General features: G+C 43.0%; 1 protein-coding gene across 4 annotated transcripts in view; it reads right to left on the bottom strand.

Moving 5' to 3' along the window:
* The window catches only part of DOCK9 (dedicator of cytokinesis 9), a 116,690-nt gene extending 104,189 nt beyond the window's left edge, over nucleotides 1-12,501 (bottom strand). For all 4 annotated transcript variants that reach the window (XM_035116162.2, XM_035116158.2, XM_035116160.2 and 1 more), the window contains exon 1: nucleotides 12,114-12,501. In XM_035116162.2, the coding sequence (XP_034972053.1) occupies nucleotides 12,114-12,248 (135 nt within the window). In that variant the 5' untranslated portion in view covers nucleotides 12,249-12,501. The remainder of the gene's footprint in view (nucleotides 1-12,113) is intronic.
* Nucleotides 12,502-16,747: the final 4,246 nt, after the last annotated feature.

The following is a 16,747-nucleotide window of genomic DNA, read 5'->3' on the forward strand; positions in this document are numbered from 1 at the left end:
GACAACAAGGCGTAGCAGGGAGAGGGATGGGGAAGAAACATTTCACTAGTGTATGTTATTATGAGGGCTTCTGCTAGCAGGACCAGTTAGCCAAATCCAATCCCATATGTTTAATATCAGGATTGAAGTCTGAATTTAAATTTAAAATATTATTGCTTATAGAATGTGATAAAGAATTACACAACTTTTAGAAAACATTTGAAGGCTGCCCTGTTAAGGGAAGTTTTTAATGTCTGACATTTTATTATTTTTTATATTTTGCTAGAAGCCACCAAGAGTGGCTGGAGAAACCTAGCCAGATGGGCAGAGTATAACCAAACTGTATTTTCCTTCCAGATATTCTGTTCTAAAATCCATTTCAAGCAAGGTGAATGACAAAGACTCCTTTCCTAAGGTCTAAACTTGGCATGACATTTTCACCTTTAATACCACATTCCCTTCTTGGGTGGGGGCTGTGAAATGCCAGCGGCAGGCAAGGGCAAAGGTAGACAAAGCAATGCATATAAATGTTATCTTTGCACAGTAGGCTAGCCTCTGTTACACATGCACACATACATACAAACGCCTCTCTACCCAAGAAGTATTATCAGAGTTCGAGGGCACATTCCAGTCAGACAAAAACACTTGATAGTACAGTGGAACCTTGGGTTACATACTGTCCTCCTTACGAATGCTTCAGGTAACGAGCTCTGCTAATCTGGAAGTAGGTGCTCCTGGTAGCGAGCTTTGCCCCGGGATGCGAGCGGAAGTCGCGCACCAGCAGCAGGAGGCCCCATTAGTGAAAGCACGCCTCAGATTAAGAACGGTTTCGGGTTAAGAACGGACCTCCAGAACAAATTAAGTTCATAACCGGAGTTACCAGTACCACTGTACAAAGAAGAGCTGATGAGGGCTATGGCCTTGGGACGAGAAGTGTCCTGAGAATAGCTCTGAGGACCAGAGAGAGAGGTTTGGAGGGCCACATTCAGCCTCTGGGCCTGAGGTTCCCCTCCCTGGTATCAAAACAATCAGATATTTTTTCTGTTTCCAGGGTTGGAGACGGGGTTATTTGGTTCCCCCAGATGAGAGGCAGGAAGGGAAAAGGAGGGATCCCATGTGAGAGGTGGGATGGGGCTGGTGGGGCTGAGAATTGCCTTTAGGAGAGAACTTGGTATTCCAGTTGTTCTGCTTGTATTATAAAAATCTTTAATTTTTTTTTTTGAAAAAGATATTTCCTGTTTCTTATATTCATGTATGTTACACCTGTGCTTATTTTTTGGTACCTGGCCCATGCAGTCTCATTTTCTGGCTTCCTGTCCAGTTTCTTTGTTTTGTCTTTGAGGGAGTCTTTTAAAATTTGTTAGCATATGCATTACAATTGGTGAAAGGGCTATTGACTTCAAGAATGCTGCTTGGAAGCATCCTCACTTGGTGTCACCCAGCCGAGAGGTGCAGCAACACTGCCACTGACTCTCCTCTCTCCACCCACGGGTCAGGTTTGACCCAGGAGTGGAGTTGCCAGCTGCAGCCCAACTGCTCATCGGAAATGAGGGCTGGGTTAAATAGAGGGTGAAGACCGCATGCAGGCGTGAGGAACAGAGGGTGCTCTTCACTCACCCAGCTGCACACTGGGGATCTCTGTGGGGTTCAGGAGCCCCTCTCCATTGTGCACCTGGGGCAATGCCCCCCATGCCAGTGGACAGACTACCACCAACACATAACTTTGGTGCCTAAAAGTTTGCACTGGCTGCGCCTGTGTTACTTGGCAAAGTAAGGGGAGCAGGTAGCACTGTGGTCTAAACCACTGAGCCTCTTGGACTTGCCAATCAGAAGGTCAGCAATTCAAATCCACACAATGGGGTGAGCTCCTGTTGCTCTGTCCCAGCCCCTGTCAACCTAGCAGTTCGGAAGCATACCAGTGCAAATAAATAGGTATTGCTGCAGCAGGAAGGTAAGCGGCATTTCTGTGCGCTCAGGCACTCGTCACAGTGTCCTGTTGCCTTAGAAGCAGCCTAGTCATGCTGGCCACATTACCTGGAAAACTGTCTGTGGACAAACACTGGCTCCCTCGGCCTGAAGCGAGATGAGTGCCGCACCCCAGAGTCGCCTTTGACTGGACTTAACTGTCCAGTCCTTAGACTTTATCTTTTTACCTACTTGGCAAAGTTACCTTAAGGACTGCTGAATTCCTCACATTCCTGCTTAATAATTGAGCTTTTGTGGTAGAGGAGTCTCTGTTAGAAGTTAAAAAGGTAAAGGGACCCCTGACCATTAGGTCCAGTCGTGACTGACTCTGGGGTTGCGGCGCTTATCTCGCATTATTGGCCAAGGGAGCCGGCGTACAGCTTCCAGGTCATGTGGCCAGCATGACTAAGCCACTTCTGGCGAACCAGAGCAGCGCACGGAAACGCCGTTTACCTTCCTGCCGGAGCGGTACCTATATATCTACTTGCACTTTGACGTGCTTTAGAACTGCTAGGTGGGCAGGAGCAGGGACTGAACAACGGGAGCTCACCCCGTTACGGGGATTCAAACTGCCAACCTTCTGATCGGCAAGCCCTAGGCTCAGTGGTTTAACCCACAGCGCCACCCGCGTCCCATTCTGTTACAGGTTACCAATGCATAAATAGATAAATCACTGTGTTCAAGCTATCCCTGTCCAAGAAAGGCTATAGTTGGCATACTAGCCATAGCTGGTCAAAGGCACTACCAGCCTCTGAGGCTAGCTGAGCCTCAAGTGAGAGAGATGGATACTGCAGCACCCCCAAACAACAAACCTGTTCATTCAGAGCAAGTGCAACCCTATCCAGAACATCAGTTTGTATTCCCTTCTCTGTCTATTAATTATTACAGCCACTCCAAGCAGGAGTTTCTTCTTACAATGCTTGATAAGAGCCTAGAAATTGGAAATATTTTTCCAGCCTTTAGAGTAAGCACTAGAGAAAACTGCTTATACTCAGTTGATCTTACTTTGTTTGTTCATAAGATCAAGCCAAAGCTTTTTTCTTCTATAGTGTATAAGCTATACTGTTAGAAACTTTAATTTAAAGCAAAGGTAAACAGCTTCTTGATCTGAATACTGAATACTACCTTCTACTAGAAATATTCTGGTTTATTTATGCACAAGCTTAAAAGTGTTACAGATATGATTTGAAAAATATGTTTCTTACTGGTGATAAACCAATATTTCTTATAAAACCCAAAAGAATACAATTTAAGTCTTCAAATATAGATTTTTTAAAAGTATGATGCATCTTATTTAAAATGCTTCCATATTACTCCATCTAGTGGTTGGAGTACATACATTTTAAGTCATGTGCATGTTACTTCAAAACATAACAGTGAATTCACTGTTGCTCAGTCCAATGGGCCATTTTCTGAGCACTATATTAAAAATACAGTATTTTAAAAATCAACAAGCTGTATTGGTCAGGAACATGGAAGTGAACTCACACAATACAAAATAAATCTTCATTGCTTCAGCTACTAAAATGTTCAAGAGCAAAGTAATTATAAATCTTTCATTTAAGGGTATTGTTCCTTTTTCTCATTATAAAGTACACTGTTGCCCCTAATTTCAATGGTTGGGGAAATATTTAGTCATTTAGTCATGTCCGACTTTTCGTGACCCCATGGACTCCTGTCTTCCACTGCCTCCCACAGTTTGGTCAAATTCATTTTAGTAGCTTCGAGAACACTGTCCAACTATCTCGTCCTCTGTCGTCCCCTTCTCCTCGTGCCCTCAGTCTTTCCCAACATCAGGGTCTTTTCCAGGGAGTCTTCTCATGAGAAGAGGTATATTATTCAAATAAAGCATATTTTCAATTTATATAAAAGTAATTTCAGGGCCTTGGTAAATTGCAATGTGTAGATGAAAGCAGCCATATATTGCCACCAATCTATGTTCTAGGGTTAGATGGCATCATAGATGTATCAAGGATAGATACCACTGAATACATTTAACCCTAAATTTACTACTCTGTGAAGCCTGGACATACAAGCCTGGACAGTGCTCTCAAGTTGACAGGAATTCCTGTCAACTACTGGGCAGGCACTAGCCCTCAACCAACCAGGACTGGAAGCTTAAAGGAAATAAGCAGTCCATCACTAACTTCCATTCAAGTCTTGGACTGGGAGAAGGGGGCTGGAGTGGCCAAAGGGGCTCCGAGAATGCAGTGCCTTCTCTAAGGATCATTGGGTGAGTGAGAGGAGTACCTTTTTAGCACCAAAGGATTTGAGGGAAGGAGAGAAACATGCTTCTGAAAGCTCAAATTCCTACTCAGTATTCTGTCAATTTTCATGAGCTCTAATTAATCCTTAACTAAGGACAAGGCAAACGGGGTGGAATTCAAATTTGCAGGCATGCTCTCTCAATTTTTTCTGCTGCTGATCTTGCCGAAAGGCATTAAACTGTAAGTAAAACCAAACAACTTCTGAAAAAAATGTTCAACAAGTTTCTACTGGAATAAGGAATGCAGAATTCCTCATCAAATTTTACCAATTAAGTGGGCACCAAGGTATACTGAAAAAAATGTTTAGTGAATCTACAGGTAAAGGACTTGAAGCAGAATACCCCTGCAGTGGCTGAAAAACAGACATAGCTCTAGTGGAATTTTCAAATAAAATCTGATGGGGGACTTAATTAACTTCAAGTCTCATTTAGCCATGCTATCAATCCATATATTCCAGTGATGGGTGCTCTCAGATTAGCACTTTATGTTTAAAGCTCTCTTCTTTGGACAGTATGCTTTTTGTTCAGTGACAGGTTATTTTTTAGCATATTGGCAGAGTCACACTATATTATCTAGGTAACTTCAAATGTCATGCTTCTCTGATGCTCTCTTAAAGCTGCAATCCTATGAACACAATGAATGTTGGATGTACTTCTGAACAAACATTCATAGGACTGTGCTGCCCATTTCTCAAATTACTTTCTGAGAACTGATCCCAGTGAGAAATATAAGGAAAACCTCTCTGGGCACCGGAAACTGTGGTCTGATCAAACCACAAAGCTATTTATTGAAGCAAGGGAAGGCGCATGTGAGCACAAGGTTAATTTCCATAGCACCAAATGATTTTTTGTATTGTCTGGCCTGAGCCATAGAATTGGATCAGGAGTCTGATTAAGAGAAAGATATTAGATATGTCCATAAAGTAAAACAATTTTTGAATGAAATATATGTTCAAATAGTTCCATTTTGTTAAATTCTCATCACTGTACAAGGGCTGCAAAAATTCAAAGAGTATTCACAGGAGATTCACTGAGGTAAAGTAGCTAGTGATAAATCTCATGAACAAAATTGACAGCTCCAGGATTATAATGGCATTTTATCTTGCCACTCCTAGATTACAGAATAATCCTCTGGAATTCAAAAGGGGGGGATGTATGAACACAAATAGATTAGGGTCTATCACAGCTCAGGCTCTCGAAGCATGTTTTAAGTATGCATTTAGAAAACAAAAACAATAGTTTTAAATATATGTCTTATAATTTGAAGTTTTGAACTACATACTTCCCTTAGAATGGGTGCCTTTCATTTAAGAGACAAGTTATTCTAATAAGCAATAAACATGTTCTCTGATCCCACATATTGTAACCTCATATCTTAAGCTTTACAGTTCCAATCTTCTTATTTCCAGGTGAGGGATATAATGAAGCTCAGGACGTAGCTGCACACCAATCTGCTTTCCCTACATTATTTCATTTGAGTTAGAGAAAGGCATTAGTAAAAAGTCATACTAAGGGCTCAGCTATACAGCTGCAAATAAAACGTTTTAAGTGTGCTGTAAAGTGCATTATACAAATGTGACACTAGATGGCGATGGTAAGTTATGGCAAATTCAGTATGTTTTTCAAAACGTTAAAAAATAGCATTTTTCACAATGTTTTTTTATAAGTGTCTAGATTCCACCTATATACAGGGGAGAGAGAATAAAGATGATAGACCAAGCATGAAGAAAAGGACACAAGACTGGAGGCAAACAGGCAGTGGGGCAAACAAGAGGTGGTGAACTCAATATTTATGAATTAAACTGCACAGGACTAGGCTCTGTCACAGGATGGTTCTATTTTAATATGATTAAATATTTAGATTTTTCTTTCTTTTCTTTTTTAAAATTATTAAATTATAAATATTTAGATTTTTCAAGCAGAACATATCTACAAGGAGAATACTTTAATTATGACTAGGTACTCTGCTGGTTTAACTTTTGGTTAAACATTGTGATCCACAACTTAAAATAAACTTTGCCAGAGGTTGATTGTCAGAATTAATGGTTTAGCATTTAAAAGTACAGTATATATTAAAATTTGACATACCACAAATCTCAGCAAGCAATACCCCAAAAACTCCAAACAAGAGGATAAAAGGATTGGGCTGAAAGACCAAGGATAAGTGTGAGCAAAAGGTGACGAAGTTCTAAGTGATCACTATGCCAGACTGAAGTACGTGTTTACTTTTTATAGCCAAAGTGGCAAGCCAACTGTCTGTGAGGTTGATCAGACCCATCAAGTGGCCTGCCAAGCCTCTAGCCATCGGTAAAGAGTCAGTTTTGCATACAGAAAGACCCAGGTTCAATCCCTGGCATCTTCAGGTAGGGGCAAAAGATAACCCTGCCTGAAATCCTGGAAACCACTGCCTGTCAGTGTGTAGACAATACTGAGCTAGACAAACCAATGGTCTGAACTGTTCGCTCCGGCGAACAAGGAAGTAAAGAGGGCTGCTTCCCGCCTGCGGGGAGCTTTAAACTTGGCGGCTCCGCCCCGACCGCTCTCATTGGCCGGTCGGGGGTGACGCAGGCGGGAAGCCACCATCGCGTAGGGGCTGAACTCGCAGCCCCTACGCGGTGGTGCAGTCGGTCGGCCCACAACCCCACTTCCGTCGCAGGCGCGGAAGTGGCTTTTTCAAAAACAAATGGGGAGGGACAAGAAAATTGGGGGTCCTTCATTTCCCCCCTCTTTTTTCAGGCATTCACATCTCTAGATGCCACTATCCCCACCTTCTGCTTGATTTGATGGCAGCTAGGATGCAGCTCTACCCTGGCAACTCCATCTGCCTAATCAGGCATGTGCTGCATTTGCCAGGACTTCCTTCACTTCTTTGCACTCACAGAATTCCTGACATGCATAGTTTTCCATTTAAAATGAGGTCTTAGAAACTAGAGTTTTAGAAATACACAATGCATTTCTACTGAAGGGCAGACTCCCACAATATCTCTGATTAGATTATATAATCTAAAAGACAAAAATGAGAATTTGAATGCATATATGATGTATTTGATGACTAGAAAAACACTTAACATTTGAAGTACCTGTAGTTTTAAAAATCAAACTTTCTAAAACTGCTGTAACTCAACCTTTTTATAGAATTTTTCTGCAATTTGCTCAAATTACACTACTTATGAAAGTAAATTCCCATATCAAGTATCATATTGATAGGATAAATCATCTTATTTTCACAACAAAGAGGTTCTGGGGTTTAGAATGACTGAATGTTGAAAAAGCAAGTCCCCTTAAAACTATGGAATCACTATACAGGTAGCTCCATAATGAATGCATCTACCAGTTCACAAAGTTTTTTCACATACAGTTATTATTGGTTAATATATAAGCATATGGACTCTGAAGACATGCTGTCAGGCAAGGGTTTTGTAAGCACTGACAATCTGATGGTTGTTGGTACTTGCAAAGGAACAGGACTGATTGACAAAGCCTGCAAACGTTGCTTTGCCACAGGTATAGGGCCAGTGAGCACTGTTTAGCAAAAGCAGCAAACAGGGAACTTGCTGGGCCCAATTAGGCCAGTGGGCTGGAGGTTGCCCAATGCTAGATAAAGAAAACATAAGTGACTCACATCAATAGATGTGAGGGTTTATGACTTTAATCCCCTCCCCTAATTTTCTTGTTGTTGTTGTTTAGTCGTTTCCGACTCTTTGTGACCCCATGAACCACTACTCTGTTGTTTGCTGCCCTGGGCCCTTCAGGAGTAAGGGTGGAATCTACATTTAGTAGTAGTAGTAGTAATAATAATAATAATAATAATAATAATAATAATAATAATTGGAGCAGCTTTGGAAGATAGAGGTGGGAGGGAGTATTAGTATGAATCAGTAACTAAAATAATGTTAAAACAAATAAAAAAATTCCTTCCAGCAGCACCTTAGAGACCAACTAAGTATTGGTCTGTAAGGTGCTGCTGGAAGGAATTTTTTTATTTTGTTTCGACTACATCAGACCAACATGGCTACCTACCTGTAACTAAAATAATGTTAGTGAATGGATAAGAGATCACAACGAATCATAACTGAAAGCAAAGAGCTGTCCCTCACTAATACAGTGTTCATTATTATATTTGTATGACCTTATTGCAAGAAAACACTTCCAGGGCTCTCAGCATAGTGCTTCAGGTTTCCCCAAGGCCCCATTGAGCACCTGGTGATACAATGCTGTTAGGTTAGGAAACCTTGGAATGAAGCATCACCCCACCCCCAAAGCTTCAAAGTGGTCTACCGGTAATACAGTGGTAACCTCGTGTTACAAACGCTTCAGGTTACAAACTCCACTAACCCAGAAATAGTACCTCAGGTTAAGAACTTTGCTTCAGGATGAGAACAGAAATCGTGCTCCGGTGGCACGGCGGCAGCAGGAGGCCCCATTAGCTAAAGTGGTGTTTCAGGTTAAGAACGGACCTCCAGAACGAATTAAGTTCTTAACCAGAGGTACCACTGTAAAGGAATTCACTTAATTCACTGATGCAGTTCCGGTATAACAAACCATGACTCAGGACGAGATCTAGATTTGATATCTTAGATTGTAAAAAACAAACAAAAAACTGGTCTGCAGAAACCACTGTTTACAGTGTTTGTAAGAAGCAACAAACCACTGTTTGTTCCTAATGATGGCAGAAACATTAAATCATCTCCCCTCCAATATATAGGGGAATATAGTTGTGCAAGCCAGACATTTGTGCCAGCTCTCATGTGTCTGTTAACAGTTTGTTATTTCTTAACCTATGCACTGTTAAGATTCTTAAGGGCCTTGATGAAGAAGAGATTCATTTTTCAAGGACCTTGAGGAAGAAAGACAAGATACTACCAGTATTGCAACCAAAATAAGGGGAACCAATTATTCTTCAGTAGGCAATACTTTGCCAACTCACCAAGCAGAACAAATATGTACAAACATGAGAGACAAAAGATGATTAACAATGATCCAGATGATAGCACTATATCCAAGGAAGATCAAAAACAGATTTGAAATAAATGATTTGAATGTTTCCAAAAAAGCAGACTGAAGACTTTAGTAGAACCAGATTGAGAAACAGTGATTTAATTTTTTCACCGGGCTTCAACTAGATTTGGTGGGCACCAGCATGAAAAAACCCAAACTATTTTCTAACACAGAGGATATTTCCCAGATCCAAGTTGACTACTACCTCTGCTGGGAACCAATTTCACTATGGTATCCAGTAATATACAATAAACAGAAGAACTCAAGCCCAGAACAGCAAGATTTTAGAACACATTAACTACATGTGGTATTATTTGCCAACATGTCCATAGTATTTCCAACATATTAAGCAACATTAACTCTAAGAAATAAATAGAATAGCACAGAGGGTACCTCACATAAATAGAATAGCACATAGGTAAAAAGAGGGAGAAAGGGGGCTTTAGCAATCAGATAGTAAAGAAAATGCACTATATACAGAGTTTTGACAGTACAACTGAAAAATATACAATGAAATTTACACAGAGGGGAGAGAAGGTAGAAAGACAGCTAAGAGATCTGTGAAGCAGTGGTCTGTCATACTGCATTGCATACTAAAGCAATTCCTTTAAACCTGACCAGTACACTACTTATGGTTCAGCCTTTAACAGCTAAGAGTTATGTGGTGATGGAACAGCTGTAACCAGAATCTAGCTTCAGCAGTTTTTAAAGGCTGTGCTGTACATTTTCATACCTCTATGTTTCTTTGTTTAATCACATTTTATTTCTGACAAACTGGAGAGCAAGTTTGTATGTCAGAAGAACTTTCAAGTCACTGAGAATGAAGTAGTCAACAATGCTGAGAGCAAGAATTTAAAAACATTTCTTGACATATGTCCAGCTCATGGTGGTCATGTTTTCCTCAGCACATTGCAGATGTATAGTGAACAGGTTTTTAGAATCTAAAACTTTGCCAGCTACAACAAACTTCTCAATAATGCAGTGGCATTTCTGCTTGTGACAATAAAAGTAACATGATTATCACAATCAAGCAATTAATGTGCACAAAAAGTTTCCCCTAGCAGCAGGATAGTCATGTGATAAATACCAGTCCTCATCACAAATTCAAGTGCCTTAGCAAAGTGAATACACATCACTGAATGAAATGCTAAAGCTCCCTTTCTCCCTATATTTACCTATTTGCAGACAAGACTGGTCTAAATTTTGTTTTACTGTACAGCATTTTGTTTTTATAAATTAATAAACACATCCATGGCCAAGAACTATCTGAAAAATTCTAAAATATGTTTAAGTGCCAGTCCTGTCAAAAGGTAGAAACAGGATTAGATAGCAGCATCAAATTCTAAGACAATTAATTGTGAATGACTACAGCAAGTTATTGTTAATAGCAAATGTCTTAGAATAGTAATATCATCACACTAAAGCCTTGCAACACATTCAAGGCGAATAATAATGCAGTAGGCATTAGAATAAAGGCTGCCAAAATATAAATTCTATTCTGTGTAGATTATGAATATTTTGCTTGAAATAAATTCTAACTCTGCTGTGAATCTTCAGTTTAGCTTACTATATAGCTACAGTACTATACCCAGTGTAAAAGGAGGCAGAGAAGCAACAATTAAGCTGCCAACTAAACACAAATAGAAACACAATGAATGTGCTCCCTCTGCCACTCCAAACAATACACCAAGAGACAGCAGATCACAGAAAATCATAGAACTGAGTAACAAGAATGCAGTCCATACTTTCAAACATAACTGGGGGTGGGTAAAGCTATTTAAACATTAAATTAAACATTCACCCTTATATCAGTGTGTGAATGTACAACCACAACTTTGAGTGTATTGTTGGGTTTTGTGATCTGATGTGGGGTGGTGGGACTGAAAAAATTTGCGGATTACCCAGAAATGTTTCCCGGCCTTTATCCGTGTGCGGGCAGGCAATATGAAACCCCCCTCCAAAGTTTTCCAGCCACTCATTCATTCATAAATATCGCGGGGAAGGAAGCAAGGGCGGGACTCAATGTGAATGGACGGAAGTTTTTACAGGGAGAGAAAGAAAAGGGGGGGGAGAGAAGCGCACGGCTGGAGTGGAGACGCCGCAGCTAGAAAGGACCACCCTCTCCTTCCCGTTCCTGTGCGCTCAGCATCCCGATGCAAGGAACGGGAAACAGAAGGGTTTGAGCAAAGGGAAATGGGGTCTAAGTATTATATACGCAGGTTGGAATGGAAAGCGAAAGGAGGAGGGAAGCCCGGCCGGAAGCAGCCTGTGTCCCCCTTCTCTCCACCCACCCAAGTGCTCCTTTCCCCCCAGCTGATTAGGTTAAGCTGACCCATGCAAATTCCGACATGCGGATTAGAAGAGAAAAGAGAGGCAAGAGGGGAGAGAGAGAGAAATCTCCCCAAGGCGCCCTCTCATCTTTTTGCTTCTTCTGCCTTGGGCTGCGATCTCACGCACGCGTCCCTGGGAAGGAAGCACAGTTCTTTTTTCCTTTTATAGGGAAAGGGTTTCCTTCCCGAGGAAACGAGGCCAGGATCCGGCCCCTGGATACGCCCTGAATTGGAAGAGAGGGAAACCCACACGGGGGGGGGGATGCGGAGCGAGTGAGGCTTCCGAGAGGAGACATACCCGGCAGAGAATGGTGTGGGGGGTGTTGTCAGGCCAGGTGGGGAGATGGCGAGGAGGATGAATTGCCTTAGGAGGTGTGTCCATCTCGACCAGGTCCATCCGAGAGTGGGGAGGGGAGGAGGGAACAGGGCGCCAGGTTCAACGAAGACGGCGCCATCCTCCCCCCACACACACACACACATGCGAGAAGTAATGGCGGGGCAAGAAGTGGGCGCGGGGCAGAGCCTGGATTGATATCCCTGTCAGGTGTGTGGGTTTCCCGTCGCCGTCAACTCACCACAAGGACGGAGCCTCGCACCACCTCAGAGACGCTCTGCCGCAACTCGGCGGCCGTGCCGGGCTTGCTCAGCGCCCGCGTGAACTTGCGAGTCTCCGGGGGCCCCAGCGCCGGCTGGAAGGGCATCGTTGCCATCACCCTCGCTCCTCCCGGAGGCCCTGGCGGAATCCCCGGCCCTCTCAGGGCGCTGCCTGGAGGCTCCTCAGGAGGAGTCCCGTAGCCGCCCCCACCATCTCCGAACAACGCCAAGCGAGCGAGCGAGCTGCTGGCCGGCCAGTCAGTGTCGCAGCTGGTCTTGGCTCGCGGCGCCGCTCCTGTCAGGCGGCCCCTCCCTCCGGGCGACTCGCGCGCACACGCACCAAGCGGCGCCCGCTCGCGCCTGCCCCCAAACACTGGCACGCGGGAGAGGGTGGGCGGTAGGGGGTGAAGAGAGCGAAGCGGAGGCGGATTCGCTTGAGCTGATTGGCGCAGGAGCCGCGGGAGGGGCGTGGCCCGGCTGCTCCCTCCTCGCCTCACGAGGAGCGAAGTTCCCAGCCGCCTCCCCAACCTGCGTGGCCCTGGCGAGGTTCCTGATTGGGCTTTGCGTTACCTGCCCGGCTTGCTCTCCTGCACCACCCTGGCCCCGGCTCCCTTATTGGCTCTGCCTGGGAGGAGGGGGCGTGGCTGACAGGGAACGGAAATCCCATCCCAGAGCGTCGTTTATTCTCTCCTGGCTTTCTCTAGCGCAGTATTGAGTGCCACCAGGTCATTCCAGTGGATGGAGGCGGGCGGCTGTGGAAGGGATGCCCTTGGCAGAGCGCTGTGCCTGCCGGTCTTTTTCCTGAAGTGCCATGCATATAACTCCCAAGTCCCAACCAATGGGCGGCGGTGCGGATGTGTGTGTATAAATACGATTTGCACACTCTATAAATAAGATTTATTACTTTTAAAGCATTAGCGGCTTTTTTAAGGACAAGTTGTATTCCAATCACCTTTGCGTTGTGAGTACTTCCCGGATGTAGCTTCAAAGGGCGGCTTCGCAAGGAAGCTCTTTACCGTAAGTGATGCATGTTGCTAGAGAGCTCTAGCATCTGTGCTGGCTCCTTAAAACACTCCAGGAACAAGGCCAGGTGCCGGCTTCAATCCATAATGGCTCAGGCTCTACTTATTTCAAAGGCTGCCACCTCATTCTGTTCCAAGTCCATAAGCACTCTTCCAGATTTCACCCACAATTTTTTAAATATTCTAACTACATACTGCCAAATTCTTGTCTCCATATTACAGAAGTAGATTTGGTAGCGTTTCTACAGGGGTCAGGGGGTACAGTAGTACTTTAATTTAGAATTATTTTTATTTATCAAGGCCGCACAGCCTTTTAAATGCCAAGTATGGTACAATGCTGCAAAGAATAATCAAAGGCAAGGGAAAAGGTAGCCTTTTTAACGTTTTTCATTTTTTAAGTTACATCACTGTTTTAACACTTGAATGTTACAGCAGGAGCATATGGGTGTAGCCAGGATTTTTGTTAGGGGGGGCAGAACCAACATGATTGGTTAGGTCTTTTTTATTGTTTTACTTGATGAGCTGCCCCCCCCCCTGGCTACGCCCATGAGCAGGAGATTGCCTTGAAAAAGCAACATCTGGCAACCTGCCAGTTCCTGATATTCTAGTCTGGCATGACAGACCCAGGTCAGGGCTATGCATGTGGTTCTCAGGCTATGCACATGGTTCTCATTTGAGTTGTACAGGAGAAAGTGAAACAGCTGGGAACCTGGAAAAGTAGAGAAACTATTACCACCAGACACATCAGATAGGTTTCATATACTCTGAACCTCTGTCCAAGAAAATGGCTATCAGTAGGGCTAACCCTAATTGACATTCGAGCTATTGGAATCTATTGTGTTACTGATTCAAATATACATTTTATGTTAGATTCTTTAAAATTCCCCAAAAATTATATTCACAAGAATAAGAAAATTTCAAAGGGAAAAGGTACTGCATAAGGGGCTAGAACAATCCTAGAGACTTCTTTACACGTCAGTCCTAATTTCATGAGTAACAACAGAACTCTGAGGGTTTATCATGAGTAATATGGTGGAGCGAAGTAACTTAGGGCACACATTTTAATACAGTGGTACATTGGTTCTCAAACTTAATCTGTTCCAGAAGTCCGTTCCAAAACCAAGACATGCTTTCCCATAGAAAGTAATGCAAAACGGCTTAATTCGTTCCAGACTTTTAAAAACAACCCCTAAAACAGCAATTTAACATGAATTTTATTATCTAACGAGACCATTGATCCATAAAAGGAAAGCAATAATCAATGTACTGTATTATAAAATAATTAAGATAGTATTGTAGATGTTAAAAATGAAAATTATTTTTTTTCTTACCTGCACTGATGATAGTCATTGTTTGGATGGGGGGCTTTTATCAATTTCCACAGCCACACATTCAATCAATCAGTAGCTGAACTGGGCTCCACACACTCACAATAACAAATTAACCGAAAAAGCCTCAAAAACAAAGAAGCAAAAGAAATAGCAAAAACAAAAGCGCCAAAATTAATCTGTTCCAGAAGTCCGTTTGACTTCAGAAATGTTTGAAAATCAAGGCACAGCTTCTGATCAAGGCGCCCCGGAAACAATACCCAACAACCACATCGGATGTTCAGCTTCCAAAAAAAGTTCGAAACCAGTACACTTACTTCCAGGTTTTTGGCGTTTGAGAACCAAGGCGTTTGAGAACCAAGGTACCACTTTATTGGGTAGAATGTGTAGGATGAACTGGGTGACTTCATAAACCATGGCTAGAGATTCACTAAGACATGTTTGCAAGTCGTATGTTGAGGAAGATGTGATTTTTTTTTTGTTACCATCTTTAGCCTCATCTGTCATACTCTGGAGCTGACTGAAGTGGAACACTGGGTGAGGCCAGACTAGTTAGAGAAGGTTTCATGATGTGCTCTACCCCACAAAGAACACATAGCTCCCATGTTGCTTCATCAAGGAACAAACTGAGCTGCTGCTTTGCTTTAAGGAGCTCAGTTACTGTAGTATCTGACTGCAGTAGAGAAAGGGAGTTTCTGGCTACTCTGACTCTTCCATGGAGTCATCTTGTGGCAGTGCTTCTGGGGTGTGTTCAGCAGACCCTTCCCCTTTTGTTTTGGAGTTCTCCACTTCATCACCTGAACAGGATTCCTGATGTTTGACATCATCAACTGGAAATGACAAAGACAGGGGTGGCTCCCCCTCTCAGTGTGCCAGGTTTATTCACAAAACACTCATCGCACACTGAAAAACGGAAGCGAGATAGTCATAGTGGCAGCAGTATGTAGATCCCTAAAAAGGGCTTTTGAACAGCTAGGGCAATAATATCTGCTTCATCAAGCCCAGATCCATGGAGGCAGGTGACTGGTAGCAGTGGAAGAAAAGCCAGGGGAGAAACAGTCAGACCCGGGTTATGTGCTGGCAGCAAGAGTGATTTTGCAAATGGAGCACTTTGGCTGTGGAGCCCAGAGTGAATATACCCTCCTAAATAAAAACTTCAGAGCACATTCCAAAATTGATTGGCTATAGGAAGGCACGAATTCCTGGGCATCCTTTTGTTCTCTACAGCATAGTAAAACTCTGCTATTTGTGCAAGATGGGGCAAGTCCCTACACTGCCAGGATATTCTTAGTTTATTTTGTGGAGAACAGTAGTGAACATTATTAAATTTGTACTGCTGAAAAATTGACCCATCTCCGGAGGGGAATGTAAGGTGGGTAGATTGGATTGGATTGCTCAAACTATGTACTGCTCACAAGATACATAACATCACCTCCACTGAGGTGACCAGTTTGATCCCTTCAGCTACTTTTCCCATCAGGGAGGCCTCCAGACGCCTCCATGCTTTTTCTGTGCAGGAAACCATACTGAAGCTACTTTTAAAATAATAAATGCAAATACAGGAGTAGACTTGTCTCCTAGGCTATTGTATTTAGCAGCCTGCCAACATGCTCTGATCACTACTGCCATGTGGCCCTCAGAAAGCTGTCTAGAAAGAAATGTGGCCCTTGGGCTGAAAAACAGTTCCCCATCCCTGATGTACATTGTAGAAGGTTCAAATATTATATATAAGTAAAAGGTGGAGTACTGTATGTGAACTATCTCTTTGCCAGGAGAACAAAGCCTCCTGTTGGCTCTCCTGCTAGTGATGTTATTTTAGAGAAGCCCAAAGGCTGCTTTGTGTACAATTTGGAGTCACAGAAGGTTTTGTCCTCTAAAGGCTTAGAGTGTATTTAAGAATTTGCAAACCACCCAGTACACATACTAGTCCAACCAGTAAAATCACGTTTTGCTAGGTGCACCTAGACATATTGTGTGGGAGCTATTCTCCATAAGCAGCTTCTGTGAGATTGGGATAGCATTTAAATGAGCCATTCATGTGGACGAAGATCAGCTGGATGGGCCCTCTTTTTGCTATAGCACCAAGCAGTTGACCCACACAACTCTAGTTGAGTCATCCTGACTGTTGCTTTAAGGATAAGCTGCATTTTGCTCAATGGAATTTACCTCTCGGTAAACATGTACAGTATAGGATATCACATTGTTTGGAATTCTCTCAGCTGGATAGGAGCTGCCCACCCAAACAGCTGGGAGGATATTTAAATA

The sequence above is a fragment of the Zootoca vivipara genome, chromosome 4, assembly GCF_963506605.1.
Source record: "Zootoca vivipara chromosome 4, rZooViv1.1, whole genome shotgun sequence".
Lineage (NCBI taxonomy): Eukaryota > Metazoa > Chordata > Lepidosauria > Squamata > Lacertidae > Zootoca > Zootoca vivipara.